Here is a 25,461-nt window from a genome sequence, read left to right as displayed (position 1 = left end):
ATCGCCCCTTGGAAGGAACCTTAAAATAAGCAGAGGACCAGCAAGGGGGCGTTATCCCTGGGTGACTTTATCATCTCCTGTGGGCAGACTTTGCCAGAAACAGTCTTGGCAATCTCTCTTCCAAAATAAGGTTTAATCTCTTTATTTGTTTCTGTGGGCTAAAGGTCAGGGCCTCTCTATGAAGGTGGCTTGCAGCTGACACTAAACCCCGTCCATGATTGGTTCTGCCCTTCTCTAGGTCATAGGAGCACCCATGACAGCACAGGAGTGGGTTCAATAGGTGGCCAGAGCCCTCCTGCACAGCCACAATTTTCCACAAGGGCCAAGAACACCTCTGTCACCTCATATAACATTTGCTTGCTTCCTGGAGGCATTTGCTTGTGGTATGAAAAAAAGTTTATGAGTCTAAAAATTATTTGGGGCCATATATGAGAGCCATGGGGGTCCTTGAATTTTGAAAAGACTGAGAGGAGAGATGGGGTGATGTTGATGCTTTATGAACCTCCCACCTCCTGCTGAACTGAGCAGCTTCCCTTTCATTTATCTTACATATTGGGCATCCACACCAGGTTTTGTCTAGATTGTGTTCTTTTTATTGCTGTAATGTTTTAAATAAACTAAAATAAAGGATACAGAATATTTACCTGCATAAATGTATTTATAAATTCTTTAAACCATTTGAGTACTGAAATGATCCCACTATGCAAATCGTCAACCACATAAACATTGGTACCTTTTTCTTTCATTTTCAAATACAGAACTCTCCTTCTCCCCTTTTTCTAAATTTAAAGTCTGAGAACTTTAACTGTTAAGTTCAAATTCCAGCTCTGCATTTTCCAGCTTTATGATTGTGGCAAGTAAAATGAAGCTATTTGAGCTTCTGTTTCCTTATGTATAATGTGAGTGCAATAATATTGACCTTATGGGTTCTGTGAGGATTAAATGAAATAATGCAATAAAGTACCTGGTATGTGGATAACTAATAAATAGCAGCTACTATTCTAGAATATTGAACACCAAACTTCACAATCGTGCTTTGGCATACCTCTCTGGTCTAATCTCTCAATATCCTCTCACAGTTCACTTTATTTTGGTTTGGGTAGCCCTTAAATGTCTGGCAGAGACTTAAATCACTTCCAGAATAAATAACTGAGACATTTTCTGAAGCCTTGCTATAGTTTGCAGAAGGGTGGCAGAGGATGCTTGAAGTGTGAACCTGTAATACCATGCTACCATGCTGCCCAAACATCTCCTCTCTGCCTGGGATATGCTGTTTCATTCACCGGTGGTCTCATTTCTCTTTTTCTTCACCTGACTAATCTTTGGCTTTCCCCCAAGGTTCAGCTCAGATGTCGCCTACCTGGGAAAAAATCTTCCCTTCCTCTCCGCATCTGGATTAGAGGCCCCTCATCTGTGTTTGTCCACAAAACACATCACAGAGCACTGTAAACCTATGTTTAAATATTTTACCCCTCACAAGACTAATGTAGCAAACATTTCATGGTGCCTTTATGGCCAGGATACTCACAGGTCCCTGGCTGGCCATGTTGCATACAGTGTGGCCCTACCTGCCCCTTATCTCCCACCTCTGATTGAAACTGACCAGAGTAGTTATGAGTAGCTGACCCAAGGTCTTCTCTAGGAACCATGACCTATGACCTGTCACTAATGGCAGTGGCTTCAGTCCGATTTGTGCATCAGTATTGCCACTGGAACTTAAAACAATACAGATGCTGAGCTTTCCATCCTCAGAGATTCTGATTCACTAAGTCAAGGATGGTTCCACGCATTGGTATTTTTTTAGAGTCCCTCAGGTGGTTCTGATAAGCAGCCAGTGTAAATGACTCTCTGAAGTAGCATGGAAAGAAGAGCTGATTTCATTAGATTCCCTTTTTTAAAAAAGGTTTTTTAATTTAAAAAATTGTATTTACTCAGAAGCATTCAGAATGTCAACAAAACAGCTACAACTTTTTTTTTTCTTGCAATTACAGAGTGATGTTCAGTTAACAGAGCAGCAATTATTTCATATAGGCTGCGTCAGAGACAACTGAAGATGAAAAAATGACCATCCCCATATATAACTAATTTGTGCTATGGACCAAGAAGAATCTACTTTAAATTTCCATGCCATTTAAACCCCACATACTGTACAAGGCAAGGTTAGCGGCTATTGAAAATACCACTAGAAGAGGGCTATCTAACTACACAATTGATAGTATAACTAAACAAAAAAAGACACTTTACAGTTTAAAAACAAACCTTACACAGCCTTACATTTCCGTTTTATTTTTCTTTAAAAGGAGTGAGTTGTATGGGAGGGTTAAATGCTTTATAGACAAGGAAAAGAAACTGTGCTGGAACCAACTTATTCAACATCATCTTCTTCTTCTTCACCATTTCTTCATTTTCCTCATCTTCCTATTCTTCCTTCATTGTCTTGCTTTTTTTCAGCCTTCATGGCTCGCTTTTTTGCTGTATCAGGCTTTTCTTTAGCTCGGTATGCAGCAATATCCTTTTTGCATATTACCTTCGGCTTAGCAGCCTTCTTTTCATAAGGCTGCTTGCCATCTGCAGCAGTGTTATTAACATCTCTCCCAGTTTCTTTGCTATGTCATCAATGGGTAGGCCAGGATATTCTCCTTTGATCTTGGTGATACTCAGAACAGAACAAGAAAAAGCCCAAAAGAGGCCTCTTGGGTGCACTGGTTTCCTTAAACTCCTCTTTTGTTTCCCCTTTAGGAGGGATTAGGTTTTCATTTGTCTTTCATAACAGGTCTTGTCTGCCTTTGCCATGTCTTCAAATTTTCCTTTCTCTTTAGCAGACATGGCCTTCCACCTCCCTGAGCACTCCTGAGACAACTCTGAAAAGCTGACCGAAGGAGCTGGATGCTGCTTCTTGTGCTTCCTCCCAGCAAGTCTATACAGAGAATGCATATGATGACATGTTGCCCCATGGCCTCTTAGGATCTCCTTTGCGCATGTTTAGTAATTTTTCCTTAGCCACCAACAGAGTGGCCCAGTGCTTATCAATTCTCACTTTCCCCAGCACTATTTCTATGGAGCTCAATGTACTGCAGTAGCCATGACAGTGGGAGCCAGATGCTGCCTCTCATTAGATTCTCTTTATTGGAAATTTGAACAGAAAAATATGGAACGAACTTTATAATGAACAGTGGAATGGGAAGTGAGAGAATTTCAAGGGAATGAAAGCTATGGAAAGTCAAAGGCATGTGTCATCTTGAGTTACCAGGGGGCAGAAGAAGTTGGTCATTATGGAGAGGAGAATGGAACTGATGTGTAGAACGAAGCTGATACCATAAAAAAGCAAGAGACAAAAGACAGGTATAGAGTGTCTCAGAGAAAAACAGAAATAGAAAAAATAGAGGCAGAGAAAGAGACCGAGAGAGAAGCAGGCAGATGAAGAGATAGAGGTAGATAGAAACCTCACTCAGAACTGCCACCATCAGCTTAATCCCCCAAACTAGAAACCTCTGCAAACATCTCCCTTATCACCCACATCCAATGTTGTCAATTCTACCTTCCAAAGATGTCTTTAAGGGCTGGGCATGGTGGCTTATGCCTGTAATCCCAGCACTTTGGGAGGCTGAGGCAGGAGGATCACCTGAGTTCAGGAGCTCGAGACCAGCCTGGCCAACATGGTAAAACCCCATCGCTACTAAAAACACAAAAAATTAGCTGGGCGTGGTGGCAAGCACCTATAATTCCAGCTACTCAGGAGGCTGAGGCAGGAGAATAGCTTGAACCTGGCAGGAGGCAGAGATTGCAGTGAGCCACTCTGGCAGGAAGCAGAGGTTGCAGTGAGATTGAGCCACTGCACTCCAGCCTGTGAGACAGAGACTCCATCTCAAAAAAAAAGAAAAAAACATTTCTAAGATGTGATTTTTTTTTTTTTTTTTAAGTCCTGCTGTCACTGCCGTCCAGATCTTCATAAGTACTTGCTGGGACTATGGCAAAAACCTCACAACTGGTCTCTCCCTACCCCAGTCTATTTCCAGGACTGTTGCAGATCACACTATCTTACACTTTGGTGGCCACATCTTCGGGCCTGGCGAAACCTGCCTCATCTCCTCTCCTGTGAGTGCTAGGTTCCTCCAGATCCCATTCTTCTGCCACGGCAAATCAGGCCCTGACCTTTGTAAATGGGATTCCCTTGGCTTTCTCTTCTGCATTTGGCAATCTTCCATCCTGCCTTCAAAATCTGGCTCAAAAATACCTCAGTAATGCCTTTTCACCTCTTTCAGGCAGAGTTATCTTATAACAAAGTTCCTACCTTTCCCATTATACCGTGAGCTTTTTTTTTTAGTTATCTCAGAATTCCCAGGACACAGCAAATGTGCGTTGTCTTGAACTAAATTTGTGGAATTTCAGGTAATGAGGGAGCCAGGACACTGCTGGGTGGGTGGGCCAGCTCTTATGATTCTGCCCCAACCCAGAGCCAGCCCCTAGATTTTCAGGGTTTTGTCTTCATCCACGTTTATCCCCACAGATCCTCTGAAAGCTCCAAACAAAATTTTCCCCACAGCTCCATGGTAACCTCAGCAGAGGCTCCTGGAGGTGACAGTTCTGGGATGCAAAGAAGGGGAATGAAGTGGGGCAGCTATTTGTCCATGTGAGTATTTGGACTTCCTTGATACACATAAGAGCAATTTCCTTCCTTTTTGCTTTGAATCCTAAGAAAATGCCTCAATAAAAAATACTTAGGGGAGCACATGAATTAACTCACTTTCCATCACCTGAACCACTTAGCGCTTCCAACAAAGCTTTGAGGGGAAATCTGTATTTAATCAATGTTGAAACAATCACTCTGATGCAGAAATGCACACAAAAAGAGGACCAGCTTTTATTTTGCGTACTGTATTCCTTTTGACAGTGATGACTAATGGAGTAAGATTTTTGTTCACTAGAAGAAGCTCAGTAGCATGTATCAGGGCAATTAACTTGGAAATCTGTGAATAAACATGATTCAGGGGCCTATTGAACATCAACTTGCAGACTCTTATGAATCCTGGTTGCTTCCATTGGCTGAAAAAATACTGTAAAATCTTGAATTTTGCAGTAAAAAAAAATTCATTTTGGTTGTGACTCCTACTTGAGTCAGATGGTATCAGATGGAAAATGAGTAGGAAGGAGAGGATCGCTGCCAACTAAAAGGAGAGAGGCTAGTCTGGACAGAGCATTTTGTAGGACACAGATTTGATTGTAAGCCAACTATTTTAAAAATCCTCATTCTTGCAAGCTAGCACATGACCTCTTTCCTAAGGGTGAGGAGATTCCAGAGGTACATATTTGCCATCTGGAGTGGATGCAAATTCTAGTGCAATTCATCTAGAAACCTGCATCATTGAAATTAATCATCATGATGAACAAGGAGAGCATGCTGGGGCAGGGAGGTCAGTTTCACTTGATAAGAATAGAATGCACATTCTAGCTGGGAATGTGCTGACATTCATTGCATTCAGGAAAATTCTACACAAAGCCTCTCTCTCTGGAGAGGATTCCTGAGAAAGAGAAGGGCTCACTGTGTGGCATAGAAATGAGAACCCCCTCAAAGCCCTGGCTTTTGAAGGTATCCAGAATCACAGTGATTCAATGCCATTGGATACTGCTCTTTTTCTTCCTGGGAGGGAAACATCAGTCCATCAGTTCAAACCCTACAGGGTTTTCTGTGTTTGTCCTAATCATGTTAGAAGCAGAACGCCTAGTTAGTAATCAAGCACCAGTTGGAGCTGTTTCCTACCAAACGTATGGTTTTGATTTTGAAGCCCTCCATTCATTGTTCTTTAGCACTGTGAAGGGCTTGTAACCAGCTAACTGCTTCTCCTACTTTGGTCTGGGGAACTAAACACAAATCTGGCTGAAACTTCAGTTGGGCTAGGGCCAAATTTTGTTGGTTTTTGTTAATGCTGTTACTTATTTTTGAAAGAGGTGTGGACAAAAAAAAAAAAGAGCAAAAGTTGGAATGGTATTTGAAGTTTGCTCGTGGTGTTTTAGGGAAACAGGAACATATCACTATAAAAGACATTTCCTTCAATATGGGTAAGAGTTCCTCATTGATTCAACTGAGCTCTTGAAATCTGAAATGTTTAGGGAGCAGTAGAAATTTGATAAGGGATCATAGACTCAAGGGGATGAGAGAAGATTTGAAAAGTCATCGAATATAACTCCTTGATTTAGTAAAACCATAATTCGTAGTTTTCCTCTGATGAGTCAGGGCCAGGAAGTAGATATTGTAGATGAGTCTGGGTCCTTGCACTTCTCAGCTTCTGTCATTTACAAATTCTACTTTGATGTCTCTGAAGATAACATCTGAATGTGCATGTGCAGAAGAAGTGGCATTGAATAGAACTGGTTTAAAATCCCTAATTTGCTACTTAATTGCTGTTTGAATTTGCATAAGTTATTGAACCCTCTAACCCTCAATTTCCTCATCTATAATATGGGATAATAATAACTACGCTGCAGGGATCATTTTAAAACTAAATTAGATAATGCCATATGATATCTATATCTATATTCCTACTTTCCACCATACACAGCACTAATTTTTAAAATAAAATTAAAACAAAAATATAATCTATAATATTTGAATGTAAACTTAAGATAATGGATGTTGTTTTGCTGAAATTAAATGCATTTATAATGTGAATTTGAAAGTTTGTTTGAGTTTAGTAAGCCAGTAACATCAAATTCCACTGTGTAAGTGTCCTGGAATTTAATCAGAACCCAGAGATCTCTCAGCCTGTTTGCCATTATTTGCCATCGCATAATGGGTTGCCAGGTGCTATTTCACCTCTGTCTGAGACCGTTGCTTGGATCAAAAAGGGCTCTTGTTTATCCAGCTCCCTATGAGACCAGGCAGGGCCAGTGGTGACCCTCCAGGCTGAGCTCAGCCAGAGGGAACCTGTGTCTTGGTACTCAGTTCTGAACAGTCTCATAGACCCCCATACTTGAGTGGGCTTAGGGACCCATACCCTTCTAAAATCCACTGAGAAATCCTCAACAGAGGAGTTATGTGTTAACTTTATCTTTTCGAGGAATCATGTTGGCAGCAGCTTGAGGATAGGCTGGAGTGGCTAAGAATGACAAGGGAGTGGCAATTGAATCGTAGAAATACTTCAAACTCAGGCACCTCGCATTTAAAACACCACAGCACTTCCACGCATCACCAGCTTTACCTGCTTCTATTTTCCAGTATGAAGCTTCTGCTCCTGCCAATATGTTCTGTTTGACCTTCCCTGAATACACACTGGGTTTCCCTGCCTATTCAGCCTGTACTTATATCTTTCTCTTCACTTATGCATTCCTCTAGTCCTTATCAAAAATCCTAACCATTCTTTTAGGGTCCATCTTCTTCACTCAGTCTTTCTTAGTTTGTTCAAATTACCTAATATGATTCATAAATTACCTTGTATTGAGGTATTTATGTTCCATACTATGACTTGTCTCTTCCAGCAATTGGGTTCAAATGTGATGGCAGGCACACCTCTTGCACAAGCTGGTATTTTACCTGATTTTAACCTATGATGGCTCATTGTTCAATGTTGGCACTCTATAACTTGCTGAATAAATAGATGACTAAATAAACCACCCACTGACTCATCTTATAGGCACCCCTATATAGCTGTAAGGGAATTATTTAGTAACTGCTTAAAATGTATCTAAATTGGATGTTTTACATTAGGTTCATAAGTGAAAAGCAAGCTTGTCAGAGATCTTCAAATGAAGCTTATTTAATGAGTTATTTTTTAAAATCCTATACAATAATGGAAAACCACAGTAAGTGGGTGTGATGGTAGTTCAAGAGTAACATTTTACTGATTTATAAGAAGAGTAAAAAATAGAAGTGAACAGTGAAAAGACTGAAATAATTTTTCCTCCATATGTTTTGTTTTATGTTTGCTTTTGCTTCTGGACATGACACAAACGAAGTTGCAGATAAAAGATAGCACCTTTAGTTGGTAAGAACAGGGCACTGATTAGCAGCAATATATTGAAACTATATAAAGCAATGAGTTTAAAAGTACTTTAGGAAACCTGAGGTCTTTAATCAAGGCTGCAACTGTAAGTTTTTTAAAAAGCCAAAAAAGAAGCCAAGTCTTTAGTAAAAGGGCTGTTTTAAAACATTAAATTTTATTTGAATTTTTTTCCTAATTTATACCAAATCTTCAAAGTAGTCGGGACTTAGTTACATCTTAACTGTTATTCTTTTGATAATTTTTTTAAATAGAAAAGGCAGTTGTGATTAGATAATGATCAAAATGTTTTTCAACTCTTCTATTATGACTCAGGAGATAACAAACTAATGTCCATCATTTTTATTTTATTTACTCCTAGTAAATTACCTTACAAAAATAAGGCATTTGATATGTATTTGGTGAATGAGTGAATGAATGAATAAAGAATGAAGAAATGATACTGTCGCTGAGTGACAGTTCTTTGAATGATGGGCTCAGGTTTTCAAAGGAATTAAACAATCTTCACAGGCTCATGCTTGGAAATTCAATTTTTTAAGGAACAGAAAATGACACAAAATCCTAGATGATATATATTTTTTTGAGATGGAGCCTTACTCTGTTGCCGAGGCTGTAGTGCAGTGGCACGATCTCGGCTCACTGCAACCTCCACCTCCCAGGTTCAAGCGATTCTCCTGCCTCAGCCTCCCCAGTAGCTGGAATTACAGGCGAGCACCACCACACCTGGCTAATTTTTAAAAAAATATTTTTGGTAGACACGGGGTTTTACCATGTTGGCCAGGCTGGTCTCGAACCCCTAGCTGCAAGTGATCCACCTGCCTTGGCCTCCCAAAGTGCTGGGATTACAGGTTTGAGCCACCGCACCTGACCCCTACATCATCTTATTCTCTGGGCATTAGGCCCCTGGTTCCAGGTCTGTCCCCATCTCTGACCTCTACCTCCTTTGTTCCTGCTTTGAGACTCCAATCTTGCCATGGTTTCTTAGGTTTTGCTCTGTGTCTGTGCTCCCAGATACCTCTGGTCCCAGCTCTAATCCACAGATACAATTTACCTATCCTTTGTCAATAGATTAAATTGTTAGATTAGTCTGACGGGAAATGTTGTTCATGTAAAGTCAGTATCTTGTTCTATTCCCATTATTTATTCAGTGTGACAATTTTTTTCCCTTGCTATAAAAGTTGAGCTTAGAGGTCTTTAATTTTCAGAACTAAACCTTTTACCCTTTTATTACACAACCATTTTATGCTGGCTCTTTTCCCAGTGTCCTGGCACTTCCTTAGTTCCCCAAGAAACGCTAAAGAGTAACAGATGTAACCCAGCAAAGGCTTCAACCAATTCATCAAGTACTCTGTGAAGTAAGTCATACTCCTTATAAGTTTGAACACAACTTCTTTATAACCACTCTAGTGTTTGTCTCTTGCTCTCTTTCTGGGGTTCTCTGTCCTTCTCTCTAGTCCATAGTTTGGTACTATCTTTTTTTCTTTTTTCTTTTTCAGATGGAGTCTCCCTCTGTCACCCAGGCTGGAGTACAGTGGCATGATCTCGGCTCACTGCAACCTCCGCCTCCCGGGTTCAAGTGATCCTCTTGCCTCAGCCTCTCGAGTAGCTGGGATTACAGGCACCTGCTACCGTGCCTGGCTAATGTATGTATTTTTAGTAGAGACGGGGTTTCACCGTGGTGGCCATGGTTGGCCAGGCTGTTCTTGAACTCCTGACCTCAGGTGATCTGCCTGCCTTTGCCTCCCAAAGTGCTGGGATTACAGGCATGAACCACCGTATCTGGCCCATAGTTTGGTACTATCTTACATTGTATTAATCAAGGGTACAAAGATATGACTAGATCTAGTGACCTATGTGGGTTTTACTCAATAATGTCTTTTATAGACAAGGGACGAGGCCACTGAAAGCTTCAGGCCTACATGGTTTTTACCGTACACAATTCCCAAAGAGAGAGAGTCAGAGAGACTGGGTCCTAACACCGGTCCAAAAGTATGAGTCACTGTAGGAATAAAGTGCTAGATTGAGACTTCTGGTTTCTTGACAACAAAGACCAAAGTGAAGTAGGTATCCAGCACCCATTCTGGATAATTTGTGTCTTACTCCCAGATATTATAAAATCCACTTTGAGAATTTGAATTAGCCATATATTTGAACATAATAAGAAAATATATCCAGGAATAAGGTTATTATAAAGACCAAAACCCAGAGGTGAGAAACGAAGTGTTTCAGCTGTGCTATTGAATAAATTCCATCAGGTGAATAAATAAGCCTGAAACAATAGCCCTTTCTGAGCCAGAGTTTATACAATACAGTACATAGCAAAGGTGAGAGACTCTCCACAGAAAAGTCCGACTCTTTAGGACTTTTCTCCTGTGTTGGCCTTGTCTTGTCAAGGTGTTCTCAGTGGTAACAAGACCTTGGGTTTTGCACAGGCATCATTTGCAAGAGTTAATTGCCTTCCACCAGATAGCATTTACTCCACTGGTTATCTCCAAAGGAAAGAGCAACACTGTGTTGGAAGCTCGTGTTTAAGGAATTAAGTAGGGCACAAGTACAGCCAACTAAAATAGATTCAATGCTCTGGCAGTATTGCAGAGAAGACAACAAAGTCAGTGTCGTTCCTACTACTTGGCCCGTTGCCTTAAATGAAGTGTTAGATTCCCTATCTGGAGATTCTGCCCTTTGCTGGAAAGACCAATTGACTGGATGATCTAATCATTTTGCCCCCTTTGCCAACCTGTATGTAATCCATTGTTATCATTATTAAGCAACATCCACTGGAATTCTCTGGGAATAGTATAGGAAGTTAGAAATACAAACAGAGGGAACGCAGCTTTCCCGTATGATGTCAGCTTCTGTTTTAGCCTAAATGCTTTTAGAGGATATCCCATTTAAGCCAGACATCTTGTTTACAATGGGGCAGTATTGCAGAGTGTGGGTGAGAGGACAATGCACTCACAGTACAAGCTACCACTGTGCAGTTGGTTCTGTCAAAGTCTCATGTTACAGCTGATTAACTGGCTGCTTCTGACAGGGCCAAACATGACAAGCTTCTCCATTCTGAGAGAATCTGCAGACTGAATGCCATCTAAAAGGGAGCCTAAATAGATAGCTCTTTGATACATTACCATGGATCTTTTTGTCCCTGATTTTTATTAATCTTTTATATATATAGCAGCACTTGATATAGATGACTACTGCCCTTGTGATTTCCTCGTGGATTTTTCTAAACCTCGAAGCAATGAGGAAGTGAATACAGAGTCTATGCCTTTATATGGGAAGTGAATTGGATTATTAGAGAAAATTCTCTGGAAAACCAACCAGCAAGCAGTGACGGCTCTAGAATTTCTATAAAGGAGTTAAACGGGGCAACTTATTGGGACAGCCAGGGAATTTGTCTTAAAGTTGTGTAGCAAAGAAACCACCTTTACCTAGATAATATGGGGTGGTATGATGGATTTTGGAGACAGGCAAGAGACCTCTGAGCCATCTCTTGTCATCACCACCCTGTGTAAGTTTGACATACCTAAATACCTAAGGAACAAAGGCTTTATCTAAATTATAAGTAAATACTCAGGTATGAATCTGACCAATGTCACCATTCGGGTACTCAAGTTAAACAAAGCCAAGAATAAATCCTCACAATCCTTTCACATGAGTACTATTGCTTGCATCCTCTCTCCTTCTGCCACATTCATCCTGGTGTAAAGTAAGACCGATACACTTGAGAGAACCATAGAGCAAGTTGGTAGGGGTCTAGTTTATTAATCCTATAAACCTGTGACATCTCAGGACAAGTGATTATACAATCACAGATGCCAAAAGGCTAGAGACTAATACTGGTCTTGTTTAAATGTGAAAGGCACTCTCTTACAGTAAACTCAAAAGAAGCTTCGGTTTCTAGTCGCTCCGTGAGTTGGCTTTCACGTGAGAATAGTGCCCTCTGGTGCTTTTTAAAGTTCCTGCCTCCAGAACTGGCTAAGGAAAAGAAGTCCTTTGCAATTTGACCAACATTAACAATTTATGCAAAAAGACTGACTATCGTTCAAATAGCGCTTTCCTTTTCCATTTTAAAACTGTGTTCTTTGTTGTAAGACTATTCACCATTGCTCTCATCTAGCATAAAACAGAGAATTTGTACTCCACCCAGAAAGATGGAAGCAGTAGTCAAATGGAAAACATGCATTTATTCCAGCTCATCAACAATGATGTGACTCTGTGAAGCCAAACGATTCTCAAGAGAAAGATGATACCAACCCTTCATTTTTAAGATTGAGTTCATTATTTTTACACTGAGTGAAGCTACAGACATAGGTTCATCTTCTGTGGAAGGATCATTATTTTCATTCCCAGTGAAGCTACAGACATAGGTTCACCTTCTGTGGAATGAACTAATTTAGTTTAGCTTGGTTTCCTTTAGTTTTTGGACTGCACATCCACTGATCATCTCTACATATGGAAGAAAGAATGTTCTATTCTTCTAATGACAGATGTTTCACAATTTGGGTATTTGTTTCAAGTGGTTATTTTCTTTGGAGATTTTTTTTGCTATAGCAAGGAATTCCAAGCTGATGATGATCAGATAAAGCCTTTTCCTGGAAAGATTTATTACAACCCTCGCTGTCTCCAGATAAGGATCCTGGCCTGCAATTTTGGGGATGAATCTGTTGCCCCGACCAGTTGCAGGTTGCCTTATTCTTTTTTGGCGGGGGAGGGTTACTATACTTTAAGTACTAGGGTACATGTGCACAACGTGCAGGTTTGTTACATAGGTATACATGTGCCATGCTGGTTTGCTGCACCCATTAACTCATCATTTACATTAAGTATTTATCCTAATGCTATCCCTTCCCCAGCCCCCCACCCCCTGACAGGCCCCGATGTGTGATGTTCCCTGCCCTGTGTCCAAGTGTTCTCATTGTTCAATTCCCACCTGTGAGTGAGAACATGTGGTGTTTGGTTTTTTGTCTTTGCGATAGTGTGCTGAGAATGATAGTTTCCAGCTTCATCCATGTCCCTGCAAAGGACATAAACTCATCCTTTTTTATGGCTGCATAGTATTCCATGGTGTATATGTGCTACATTTTCTTAATCCAGTCTATCATTGATGGACATTTGGGTTGCTTCCAAGTCTTTGCTATTGTGAATAGTGCCTCAATAAACATACGTGTGCATGCGTCTTTATAGTAGCATGATTTATAATCCTTTGGGTATATACCCAGTAATGGGGTGGCTGGGTCAAATGGTATTTCTAGTTCTAGATCCCTGAGGAATCGCCACACTGTCTTCCACAATGGTTGAACTAGTTTACACTCCCACCAACAGTGTAAAAGCATTCCTATTTCTCCACATCCTCTCCAGCATCTGTTGTTTCCTGACTTGTTAATGATTGTCATTCTAACTGGTGTGAGATGGTATCTCATTGTGGTTTTGATTTGCATTTCTCTGATGACTAGTGATGATGAGCATTTTTTCATGTATCTGTTGGCTGCATAAATGTCTTCTTTTGAGAAGTGTCTGTTCATATCCTTTGCCCACTTTTTGATGGGGTTGGTTGGTTGTTTCTTGTAAATTTGTTTAAGTTCTTTGTAGATTCTGGATATTAGCCCTTTGTCAGATGGGTACATTGGAAAAATTTTCTCCCATACTGTAGGTTGCCTGTTCACTCTGATGGTAGTGTCTTTTGCTGTGTAGAAGCTCTTTAATTTAATCAGACCCCATTTGTCAATTTTGGCTTTTGTTATCATTGCTTTTGGTGTTTTAGTCATGAAGTCCTTGCCCATGCCTATGTCCTGAATGGTATTGCCTAGGTTTTCTTTTAGGGTTTTTATGGTTTCAGGTCTAATATTTAAGTCTTTAATCCATCTTGAATTAATTTTTGTATAAGGTGTAAGGAAGGGATCCAGCTTCAGTTTTCTACATATGGCTAGCCAGTTTTCCCAGCACCATTTATTAAATAGGGAATCCTTTCCCCATTTCTTGTTTTTCTCAGGTTTGTCAAAGATCAGATAGTTGTAGATGTGTGGTGTTATTTCTGAGGCCTCTGTTCTGTTCCATTGGTCTATCTCTCTGTTTTGGTACCAGTACCATGCTGTTTTGGTTACAGTATCCTTGTAGTATAGTTTGAAGTCAGGTAGCATGATGCCTCCAGCTTTGTTCTTTTTGCTTAGGATTGTCTTGGAAATGTGGGGTCTTTTTTGGTTCCATAAGAACTTTAAAGTAGTTTTTTCCAATTCTGTGAAGAAAGTCATTGGTAGCTTGATGGAGATGGCATTGAATCTATGAATTATCTTGGGCAGTATGGCCATTTTCACGATATTGATTCTTCCTATCCATGAGCACGGAATATTCTTTCATTTGTTTGTGTTCTCTTTAATTTCGTTGAGCAGTGGTTTGTAGCTCTCCTTGAAGAGGTCCTTCACATCCCTTGTAAGTTGGATTCCTAGATATTTTATTCTCTTTGTAGCAATTGGGAATGGGAGTTCACTCATGATTTGGCTCTCTGTTTGTCTGTAATTGGTGTATAGGAATGCTTGTGATTTTTGCACATTGATTTTGTATCTCGAGACTTTGCCGAAGTTGCTTATCAGCTTAAGGAGACTGGGGGCTGAGATGATGGGGTTTTCTAAATATACAATCATGTCATCTGCAAACAGGGACAATTTGACTTACTCGTTTCCTAATTGAATACCCTTTATTTCTTTCTCTTGCCTGATTGCCCTGGCCAGAACTTCCAACACTATGTTGAATAGGAGTGGTGAGAGAGGGCATCCCTGTCTTGTACTGGTTTTCAAAGGGAGTGCTTCCAGTTTTTGCCCATTTAGTATGATATTGGTTGTGGGTTTGTCATAAATAGCTCTTATTATTTTGACATACATCCCATCAATACCTAGTTTGTTGAGAGTTTTTCACATGAAGGCCTGGGGAATTTTGTCAAAGGCCTTTTCTGCATCTATTGAGATAGTCATGTGGTTTTTGTCATTGGTTCTGTTTATGTGATGGATTACATTTATTGATTTGCTTATGTTGAACCAGCCTTGCATCCCAGGGATGAAGCTGACTTGATCGTGGTGGATAAGCTTTTCGATGTGCTGCTGGATTCAGTTTGCCAGTATTTTATTGAGGATTTTCGCATCGATGTTCATCAGGGATATTGGTCTAAAATTCTCTTTTTTGTCTCTTCCAGCCTTTGGTATCAGGATGGTGCTGGCCTCATAAAATTAGGCAGGATTCCTTCTTTTTCTATTGATTGGAATAGTTTCAGAAGGAATGGTACCAGCTCCCCTTTGGACCTCTAGTAGAATTTGTCTATAAATCTGTCTGGTCCTCGACTTTTTTCAGTTGGTAGGCTATTAATTATTGCCTCAATTTCAGAGCCTGTTATTGGTCTATTCAAGGATTCAACTTCTTCCTGGTTTAGTCTTGGGAGGATGTATGTGTCCAGTAATTTCTCCATTTCTTCTAGATTTTCTAGTTTATTTGTGTAGAGGTGTTTATAGCATTCTCTGATGGTAGTTCGCATTTCTGTGGGATCGGTGGTGATATCCCCTTTATCATTTTTTATTGCATCTGTTTGATTCTTCTCTCTTTTCTTCTATGTTAGTCTTGCTAGCAGTCTATCAATTTTGTTGATCTTTTCAAAAAACCAGCTCCTGGATTCATTGATTTTTTGAAGGTTTTTTTGTGTCTCTATCTCCTTCAGTTCTTCTCTGATCTTAGTTATTTCTTGCCTTCTGCTAGCTTTTGAATTTGTTTGCTCTTGCTTCTCTAGTTCTTTTAATTGTGATGTTAGGGTGTCAATTTTAGATCTTTCCTGCCTTCTCTTGTGGGCATTTAGTGCTGTAGATTTCCCTCTACACACTGCTTTAAATGTGTCCCAGAGATTCTGGTATGTTATGTCTTTTTTCTCATTGGTTTCAAAGAACATCTTTATTTCTGCCTTCATTTCGTTATTCACCCAGTAGTCATTCAGAAGCAGGTTGTTTAGTTTCCATGTAGTTGTGCAGTTTTGAGTGAGTTTCTTAATTTGAGTTCTAATTTGATTGCACTGTGGCCTGAGAGAGTTTGTTGTGATTTCTGCTCTTTTACATTTGCTGAGGAGTGCTTTACTTCCAACTATGTGGTCAATTTTAGAATAAGTGTGATGCAGTGCTGAGAAGAATGTATATTCTGTTGATTTGGGGTGGAGAGTTCTGTAGATGCCTGTTAGGTCCACTTGGTGCAGAGCTGAGTTCAAGTCCTGGATATCCTTGTTAACCTCTGTCTCATTGATCTGTCTAATATTGACAGTGGGGTATTAAAGTCTCCCATTATTATTGTGTGGGAGTCTAAGTCTCTTTGTAAGTCTCTAAGGACTTGCTTTATGAATCTGGGTGCTCCTGTATTGGGTGCATATATATTTAGGATAGTTAGCTCTTCTTGTTGAATTGATCCCTTTACCATTGTGTAATGGTCTTCTTTGGCTCTTTTGATCTTTGTTGGTTTAAAGTCTGTTTTAGCAGAGACTAGGATTGCAAACCCTGCTTTTTTTTTTTTTTTTTTTTTTTTTTGCTTTCCATTTGCTTGGTAGATCTTCCTCCATCCCTTTATTTTGAGCCTATGTGTGTCTCTGCACGTGAGATGGGTCTCCTGAATACAGTGCACTGATGGGTCTTGACTATTTATCCGATTTGCCAGTCTGTGTCTTTTAATTGGGGCATTTAGCCCATTTACATTTAAGGTTAATATTGTTATGTGTGAATTTGATCCTGTCATTATGATGTTAGCTGGTTATTTTGCCCATTAATTGATGCAGTTTCTTCCTAGCATTGATGGTCTTTACAATTTAGCATGTTTTTGCAGTGGTTGGTACCAGTTGTTCCTTTCCATGTTTAGTGCTTCCTTCAGGAGCTCTTGTAAGGCAGGCCTGGTGGTGACAAAATCTCTCAGGATTTGCTTGTCTGTAAAGTATTTTATTTCTCCTTCACTTATGAAGCTTAGTTTGGCTGGATATGAAATTCTGGGTTGAAAATTTTTTCTTTAAGAATGTTGAATATTGGCCCCCACTCTCTTCTGGCTTGTAGGGTTTCTGCCGAGAGATCCACTGTTAGTCTGATGGGCTTCCCTTTGTGGGTAACCCGACCTTTCTCTCTGGCTGCCCTTAATATTTTTTCCTTCATTTCTACCTTGCTGAATCTGAAAATTATGTGTCTTGGGGTTGCTCTTGTCAAGGAGTATCTTTGTGGTGTTCTCTGTGTTTCCTAAATTTGAATGTTGGCCTGCCTTGCTAGATTGCGGGAGTTCTGGATAATATCCTGCAGAGTATTTTCCAACTTGGTTCCATTCTCCCCATCACTTTCAGGTACACCAATCAAACATAGATTTGGTCTTTCCACATAGTCCCATATTTCTTAGAGGCTTTGTTCATTTCTTTTTACTCTTTTTTCTCTAACCTTGTCTTCTCGCTTTATTTCATTAATACGATCTTCAATCACTGATATCCTTTCTTCCCCTTGATCGAATGGGCTATTGAAGCTTGTGCATGCATCACGAAGTTCTCCTGCCATGGTTTTCAGCTCCTTCAGGTTATTTAAGGTCTTCTCTACACTGTTTATTCTAGTTAGCCTTTTGTCTAACATTTTTTCAAGGTTTTTAGCTTCTTTGCGATGGGTTCAAATATCCTCCTTTAGCTCAGAGAAGTTTATTATTATTGACCTTCTGAAGCCTACTTCTGTCAACTCATCAAAGTCATTCTCCATCCAGCTTTGTTCCCTTGCTGGAGAGGAGCTGCGATCCTTTGTAGGAGAAGAGGCACTCAGGTTTTTAGAATTCTCAGCTTTTCTGCTCTGGTTTCTCCCCATCTTTGTGGTTTTATCTACCTTTGGTTTTTGATGTTGGTGACCTAGAGATGGGGTTTTGGTGTGGATGTCCTTTTTGTTGATGTTGATGCTATTCCTTTCTGTTTGTTAGTTTTCCTTCTCACAGTCAGGTCCCTCAGCTGCAGGTCTGTTGGAGTTTGCTGCTCCACTCCAGACCCTGTTTGCCTGGGTATCACCAGCAGAGGCTGAAGAACAGCAAATATTGCAAAACAGCAACTTTTGCTGCCTGATCCTTCCTCTGGAAGCTTCATCCCAGAGGGGCACCCATCTGTATGAGGTGTCTATCAGCCCCTACTAGGAGGTGTCTCCCAGTTAGGCTACACAGGGTTCAGGGACCCACTTGAGGAGGCAGTCTCTCCGTTCTCAGAGCTCAAACACCACGCTGGGAGAACCACTGCTGTCTTCAGAGCTGTCAGACAGGGATGTTTAAGTCTGCAGAAGTTTCTGCTGCCTTTTGTTCAGCTATGCCCTGCCCATAGTGGTGGAGTCTATACAGGCAGAGGCCTTGCTGAGCTGTGGTGGGCTTTGCTCAGTTTGAGCTTCCCGGCAGCTTTGTTTACCTACTCAAGCCTCAGCAATGGTGGACGCCCCTCCCCTTGCCAGGCTGCTGCCTTGCAGGTCGATCTCAGACTGCTGCGCTAGCAATGAGCAAGGCTCTATGGGTGTGGGACCTGCTGAGCCAGGCATGGGAGAGAATCTCCTGGTCTGCCGGTTGCTAAGACCATGGGAAAAGCGCAGTATTTGGGCTAGAGTGTCCCATTTTTCCAAGTACGGTTTGTTACAGCTTCCCTTGGCTAGGAAAAGGAAATCCCCTGACCCCTTGCACTTCCTGGGTGAGGCAACGCCCCACCCTGCTTCGGCTTGTCCTCTGTGGGCTGCACCCACTGTCCAACCAGTCCCAATGAGATGAACCAGGTACCTCAGTTGGAAATGCAGAAATCACGTGTCTTCTGCATCAGTCACGCTGGGAGCTATAGACCGGAGCTCTTCCTATGCTGCCTCATCCTTTTAAAAAGATCAAACTGCTGAATGATAAGAGGGGTGAAAGTAACTGTTCGGATTCACATCCTCCAAAGTACTTACATTCACCCACCTGGCTCTAAAGAGTAATATTTGGTTTGGCTCTCCTCTTCCTCCCTCTTCCCTTTCTTTCCAATTTTTGGGAGACTCCCAGTAGATAACAGTGACAGTGCACAGGATGATTAGGGCTGGGAAATATTGCTTTCAAACAGAGAAGGAAATTTGGCAGCATTCACACCTATAGATGTGTATTATTTAGTTAGAACAGTGTGGTGGGTCTATACTGTGTTTTGGTGCATGTGTGTGTGTGTGTGTGTGGTTAAGTTCTTTGAATTATACTAGCAATTGAAATTCAGGTGATTTTTTTCTTAAACATCCAGATTTCCAGCTTCCTGTTAGAGAGATTCTCTGGCTGGACACAGTGGCTCAAGCCTGTAATACCAGCACTTTGGGAGGCTGAGGCAGGTGGATCACTTGAGGTCAGGAGTTTGAGACCAGCCTGGCCAACATGGTGAAACCCCATCTTTACTAAAAATATTTAAAAATTTAGCCAGGCATGGTGATGCAGGCCTGTAATCCCAGCTGCTGGGGAGGCTGAGGCAGGAGAATCATTTTAATCCGGGAGGCGGAGGTTGCAGTGAGCCAAGATTGCGCCATTGCACTCCAACCTGGGTGACAGAGTGAGACTCTGTCAAAAAAAGAAAAAGAAAGAAAGATTGATTCTCTACAGGCCCATCATCTGGCTGTCCCAGGAGGGCTTTGAGTTCACAGTGCTTGATTTAGGGGCCACTCTTTATTGGATGGCACCAATATTTCAGACTGTTGATATTCAGACCTCTGGGTGCTGGTGCCGAACTTCGGAGGTGTTCTATCACATATTCATCTAAAGCCCTATCAGCTCCATCTCCCTTCACCTACTTTGTTCCCCCCAACTATAAAACCAATTTCATCCTGTCCCTTCTCACCCTCTTCTGCACAATAGCCCAGTACAGAATGCTCACAGTTCAGAGATGATGTATCTTCTAACTTCTCCACCCATCTCTCCCCATAGTGACTCTAGCACTAAAAAGTCTGGGTCAAGTTACAGAAGTCATCATATCACAGCTACTCAGAAGGAAGACACTGAAGTTCCCACCAAGACCTCAGATGCCCCACAAGGTACATTCAAGTTAGAAAAATCATTTCTTCCTCCAATTGGCTGCAGCCCTGCACCAATGCTTATGTCTTGGGAATTGAAGTTCAGTTTAGATTTCAGTCCTCACTCATCCCCCTCAACCAGTCACTCTTGCATAATGAGCAAACTAAACAGCTATTCTTAGAGACACTGATACCAACTAATCTTGTTTATAATGACCCTCTATAAATCTTTGGTTTAGATTATTCTTCTCCCTGTCTAGAAGGATGCCGGTCTTAGTCCTGGATCAGGACCTGACCTTTTTTAAGCAGGCTGAGCATCACTGTTCTTCTCCATACCTGAATACAGTTCTTTCATCCTTCACTTTTTTTATTAATCTCGTCTTCTGGCTTTTTCTGACCACTTCAGTTCATTGTGGTCATTCTTCTGAATTCCTGTGGCATTTACATTTGGCATTGCCATTCAACTGAGCATTATTAATTTCATATGCTTATTTTGTCTTCTCTGCCAATTCAACCCTAAATTATTCTCATTGTGATGTATGAGCTCAGTAAATATTTCACACTGAATTGAATAGATTTCCAACAACTACAAGCTCTAGCACCTAAAAGAGTCTCAGGGGACTTCTGCTTTTGGACATAATAGATTAACAGGGATTAGGGTTTCCAGATAAAAATCCTGGAAGCCCACTGAAATTTGAATTTCAAACATACTTATACTATAAATACAGGTCATATATAGACTGAAAAAATTATTCGTTGTTGGTCTGACATTCAAATTTAACTGGCAGTCTTATTTTGTTTTGCTAAATCTGGCAACCCTTCCCTAGTGGATTACCTGCTCATGTTAAACACACAGCTAAGCAAACAAACAAAAACCGTGAAACAATGATTTTTCAGAAATTGACAAATAGGCAGTGCAAGAGAAGTGAACAAATGAGGCAATCTTTATGATTCTCATAGCTTACTTTCTGGAGAAAGTTTCCAAGCTCCAGCAGAGAAAGAGGAAGCTCAAATAGAGCCTGGCATTCTCTCAGAGTTGAAGAGGGAGAGTTGAGAGTTTGGTCAGAATTTATGGGGCAGAGTACCAGGAAGAAGACTGCAAAGGGCTCCCCTTGATTCTTCAGCTGGGTACTGAATAGTCCATGTTTGCAAAGGAACTACTCAAAGATGTGGGGAGGACTCACTAAAGAGGAGCAGGTGGAAAAATTTCTGGAGCTCACACAAGGCTAGGCATAATTTATATTCTCAACAGCCAGAGTGGAAAAAGCTCTTTATACTTGATGAAAGCAGAAATTAGAAATTGTTAAATTGGATAAAAAAGCAAGACCCAATTATATACTACAGACAAGAAACACATTTCAAATATAAATAAATAAGTAAAAAGTAAAATATTGGGGAAATGATACATCATGCTCACACTCATCATAGACACCTGCAGTGGCTATATAAATATAAAACAAAGTAGACTACAGAGCCAAAAATATTAACAGAGATAACAAGGGTCATTTCATAAAAATAAAAGGAAAATCATCAAAAGGACAAAACAATTATAAATGTTTATGCATTTAATAACAGAGCTTCAAAATACATGAAATGAAATGTGAAAGAACTGAAAGAAGACAGACAAATCCAGGATTATAGCTGAAGATTTAAATATTCCTCTGATAATAGATTGAATAAATGGGAAGAAAATCAGGAATGATATAGAAGACTTGAATAATACTATCAACCAACTTGACCTCACTGAGATTGCAAAAACTCTTCACCCAACAGGAGCAGAGAAGACATTCTTTTAAGTGTCCTAAACATCGACCAAAACATTCTCAGCCATAGAACAAGACTCAATAAATTTTAAATAATTCAAATAACAAAAACGTATGTTATCTAACCACAATGGAATTAAATTAAAAATGGATATGAGGAAAATATTGGAAAATGATCCAAATGTTTGGAAAACAAAAGTCACAATTCTAATTAATTAATTAAAACCCAAACATCATAAATCAAAGAAGAAATCACAAGGGAAATTTTAAGTAGAATAAATGAAAATTAAAATACAGCATATCAAAATTTGTTTGATGTAGTTTAAACAATGGAAAGGAAGAAATATGCAGATGCTTATATCAGGAAAGAAGAAAGATCCAATCAATGACCTAAGTTTCTGCCTTAAAATATATAAGACCTGTAATCTCAGCACTTTGGGAGGCCGAGGCAGGCAGATCACGAAGTCAGGCATTCCAGACCAGCCTGGCCAACATGGTGAAACCCCGTCTCTACTAAAAATACAAAAATTAACTGGGCGTGGTGGTGCGTGCCTGTAATCCCAGCTACTCAGAGGCTGAGGCAGGAGAATCACTTGAAACCGGGAGGCAGAGGTTGCGGTGAGCCGAGATTGTGCCACTGCACTCCAGCCTGGGTGACAAAGCGAGACTCTGTCTCAAAAATATATGTATATATATATATGAGAAAGAAAGCAAACTGAAACAGAAGTAAATAAAAGGAAACGAAGAGTAGAAGTCAATGAAACAGAAGGCAGAAACACAATAGAAAAAAATCCATGAAACCAAAAGTTTGTTCTTTGAGAATATAAATAAAATTGATAAACTTTTAGTAAAACTGTCCTGGGGGGGGGAAAAAGAAGACACAAACTACCAATATCAGAGTGGAGAGAGGTAAGATTATTACAGATTTTCCAGCTATTAAAAGAATAACTGGAATAAAAGGGAATTAAAAGAATAACTTGCTAAAAGGGAATATTATAAACAACTTTATGTATATAATAACAGCTTAGATGAAATATATAAATTCTTTGAAAGACACAAACTGGCAAAGCTCACTCAAGAGAAAATAGGTAACCTAAGTAGTCCTAGATCTAATAAATTGAATTTGTAGTTTAAAATTTTCCCACCAGAAAAAAACTCCAGTCAGAGATTACTTCACTGGTGATTTTTTTCAAACATTTAAGGAAGAAATAATACCAATTCTACCTAAGCTTCCAGAAGACATTACAAGAAAAGAAAACTGTAGACAAAGTGTGTCCAGCCCATGGGCTGCATACGGCCCAGGACAGCTTTGAGTGCGGCCCAACACAAACTCTTAAACTTTTTAAAACGTTATGAGATTGTTTTAAAGCTCATCAGCTATTGTTAGCGTTAGTGTGTTTTATGTGTGGCCCAAGACAATTCTTTCAATGTGGCCCAGGGAAGCCAAAAGATTGGACTATGCAATGATCCTCTCTTTTTTGGAATTCATGTTTAAGTCATCAAACTTATTTCCTCTATAGCTCTCTGAGCAAGTTATTGCTTTTCTCATAAGAGCAGATAAGATTTTTAGTAAAGCAGAATGGTTATGGGCTTTGTTTCTGGAGCTCAGACAGTCCTTAGTTTGAATCCCAAATCTGTCCTTACCTCTGATAAGCCTCACTAAAGCTCACTAAACCTCTGTCCCCTTATCTGCCAATTGGAGATAATCATGATATTTAATCCTATGGAGTGCTGTGAGGATTAACTAAAACAATGCATGTGAAGTTCTTGGCACTATGTCTGGCATGGAGGTATATGACTATGATTTGTAAATTGCAGTGCTTCTGAGATGGCAGTAGAGGGAGCAGAGTCATTGGGAACTGGACTTCAGAAAATTAGCAAGATTGATATTAAACCCTTTTACAAGACAATGTTCCTGTTCTGATGGAGCTAGAGCAACCTGCACACAGATGAGTCGATGAGATTCGCACCAGGCCATCTTATCCCAATAATCCTTGCTGTCCCACTCATGTGGTACTAGCATATGCAACCAGGGAACTCAACGCATCTTTCTGCGTGTACATATTGTCTGTCCAACCTCCAACTCCAGCTCACCCCAGTTTCCTCAGAACACTTAAGAGGGGAGAGGAGAAGTATGGTGATATCACAAAACTGAAACTAGCAAATGTTTATATTCTTTGTACAAAAATTGGGAGAAGGTGGAGCTGGTTTACCTCCCTTACAGCGGCAAGAGTGATATCCTCTCTCTTCCTCTCTCTGTTTCCCACAGAAGCAGCTCCACTGGGCAGAGTGGGAAAAGCACAATCAGAACCGATTTTGAATCCACCCTGTCTTCTATTTACAACTGTGAACCTGCCTATCCCACCCAGACTCTCTTCATCTCCATTTCCGCTCTGTACAGCAAGGTGGCAGGGAAGCTGGAGGGTTAACCTAGTGACTGCCAAAGTTACCCATAACTTGTTTATTATTCTATTATTAACAGCTATTGATTCAGCATTTAACCTGATCCCATTTCTTACCTTATATCTTTGACTTTTCCCAGCAATTTCAGGTGGGACATAATATCCCCACTTTTATAGACAGGGAGTTTTGGGGTTAGAGAAGTTAGGTAACTGATACAACTTTGTGCCACTAGAAATTGACACACCAGAACTAGAAGCTACTTTTCTGAAAGTCTTTAATCTGGGATTTTCTTCTTAGGATGATGCAGCAAAAAATTAGATATAGGGCTTATCACCAGGGCAACTGGGTGGCTGTTTGAGAAAGGAGACAGGAATCTGTGGGGGCCTTTGAATTTGGAAAACCTTCCAGGGGTTTCATTTTAGCATTTGGTTTGTTCTTCATTTTACTTCGAATTTTTTTATGTCTTTGTCTCTGAGGGACTGACGAGGCCAGGGCCAGTGTAGGGTCAAGAAACTGCAGACCTGCTTATTTAGTTTTGATTCTAAAAAAGAGAAACAAATTGGACATAGAAGTGCCCTTTCTTAGATGTCTTCCTCCACTCATGAAATACAGAAGGAAGACAGAGGTTCAAGGCAGAAGATTTAACCAAGAACAAAGTGCGTATTTGAGCAGAGAGTCCCTCATGATAGACATCTCTGGATAAATGAGTTACAGTTGGCAACATATGGCAAATAGAGCAGAGGTTCTCTAAGTGTTACCTGCAGATCCCTGGGAGTGGTCCCCGAGATCTTTTTAGAGCATCTGCAAGGTTAAACTATTTTTATAATAATACTAATACAGTTTTGTCTTTTCACTCTGCTGACATTTGCACCAATGGTACCAAAGCAAAGGTGGGTGAAACTGTTGGGGCCTTAGCGCAAAGCAAGGAAGTGGTGCCAAATTATACTAGCAGTTGTATATTTCACCACCATGCACTTACAATAAAATGCCAGTTTGACTTAAGAATGTTTTTGATGAAGCAGTAAAAATTATTAATTTTATTAAATCTCAGACCTTAAGTACATGTCTTTTTAATGTTCTTTGTGATGACATGGAAAAGGCACATATTAAAGGATGATGGTCATCTCGAGGAAAAGCACTTGCGTGATTGTTTGAGTTGCCAAGACGAGCCTGTCACTTCAAGGAAAACAACTGGTAGTATCTGCTGCCAATAATAAAACTGAGCTTTCAAGCAAAAATTAGAATTTGAGCTTGACTGCTTCCCAGTATTTAAAATACTTACATGAT

General features: G+C 40.3%; 1 protein-coding gene and 1 pseudogene across 3 annotated transcripts in view; one reads left to right on the top strand and one right to left on the bottom strand.

Annotated features, from left to right (window-relative positions):
- Positions 1-2,398: 2,398 nt before the first annotated feature.
- On the bottom strand, positions 2,399-2,980 carry LOC129143428 (high mobility group protein B1-like; annotated as a pseudogene).
- A 1,563-nt stretch (positions 2,981-4,543) lies between these two features.
- Positions 4,544-25,461, top strand: part of STAT4 (signal transducer and activator of transcription 4) — a 145,387-nt gene continuing 124,469 nt past the window's right edge. For all 3 annotated transcript variants that reach the window (XM_063791398.1, XM_063791397.1, XM_063791396.1), the window contains exons 1-3: positions 4,544-4,630; positions 9,256-9,349; positions 9,491-9,637. In XM_063791398.1, the coding sequence (XP_063647468.1) occupies positions 9,531-9,637 (107 nt within the window). In that variant the 5' untranslated portion in view covers positions 4,544-4,630; positions 9,256-9,349; positions 9,491-9,530. The remainder of the gene's footprint in view (positions 4,631-9,255; positions 9,350-9,490; positions 9,638-25,461) is intronic.

The sequence above is a fragment of the Pan troglodytes genome, chromosome 13 (assembly GCF_028858775.2).
Source record: "Pan troglodytes isolate AG18354 chromosome 13, NHGRI_mPanTro3-v2.0_pri, whole genome shotgun sequence".
NCBI classification, from domain to species: domain Eukaryota; kingdom Metazoa; phylum Chordata; class Mammalia; order Primates; family Hominidae; genus Pan; species Pan troglodytes.
This window is presented reverse-complemented; position numbering and strand designations above follow the sequence as displayed.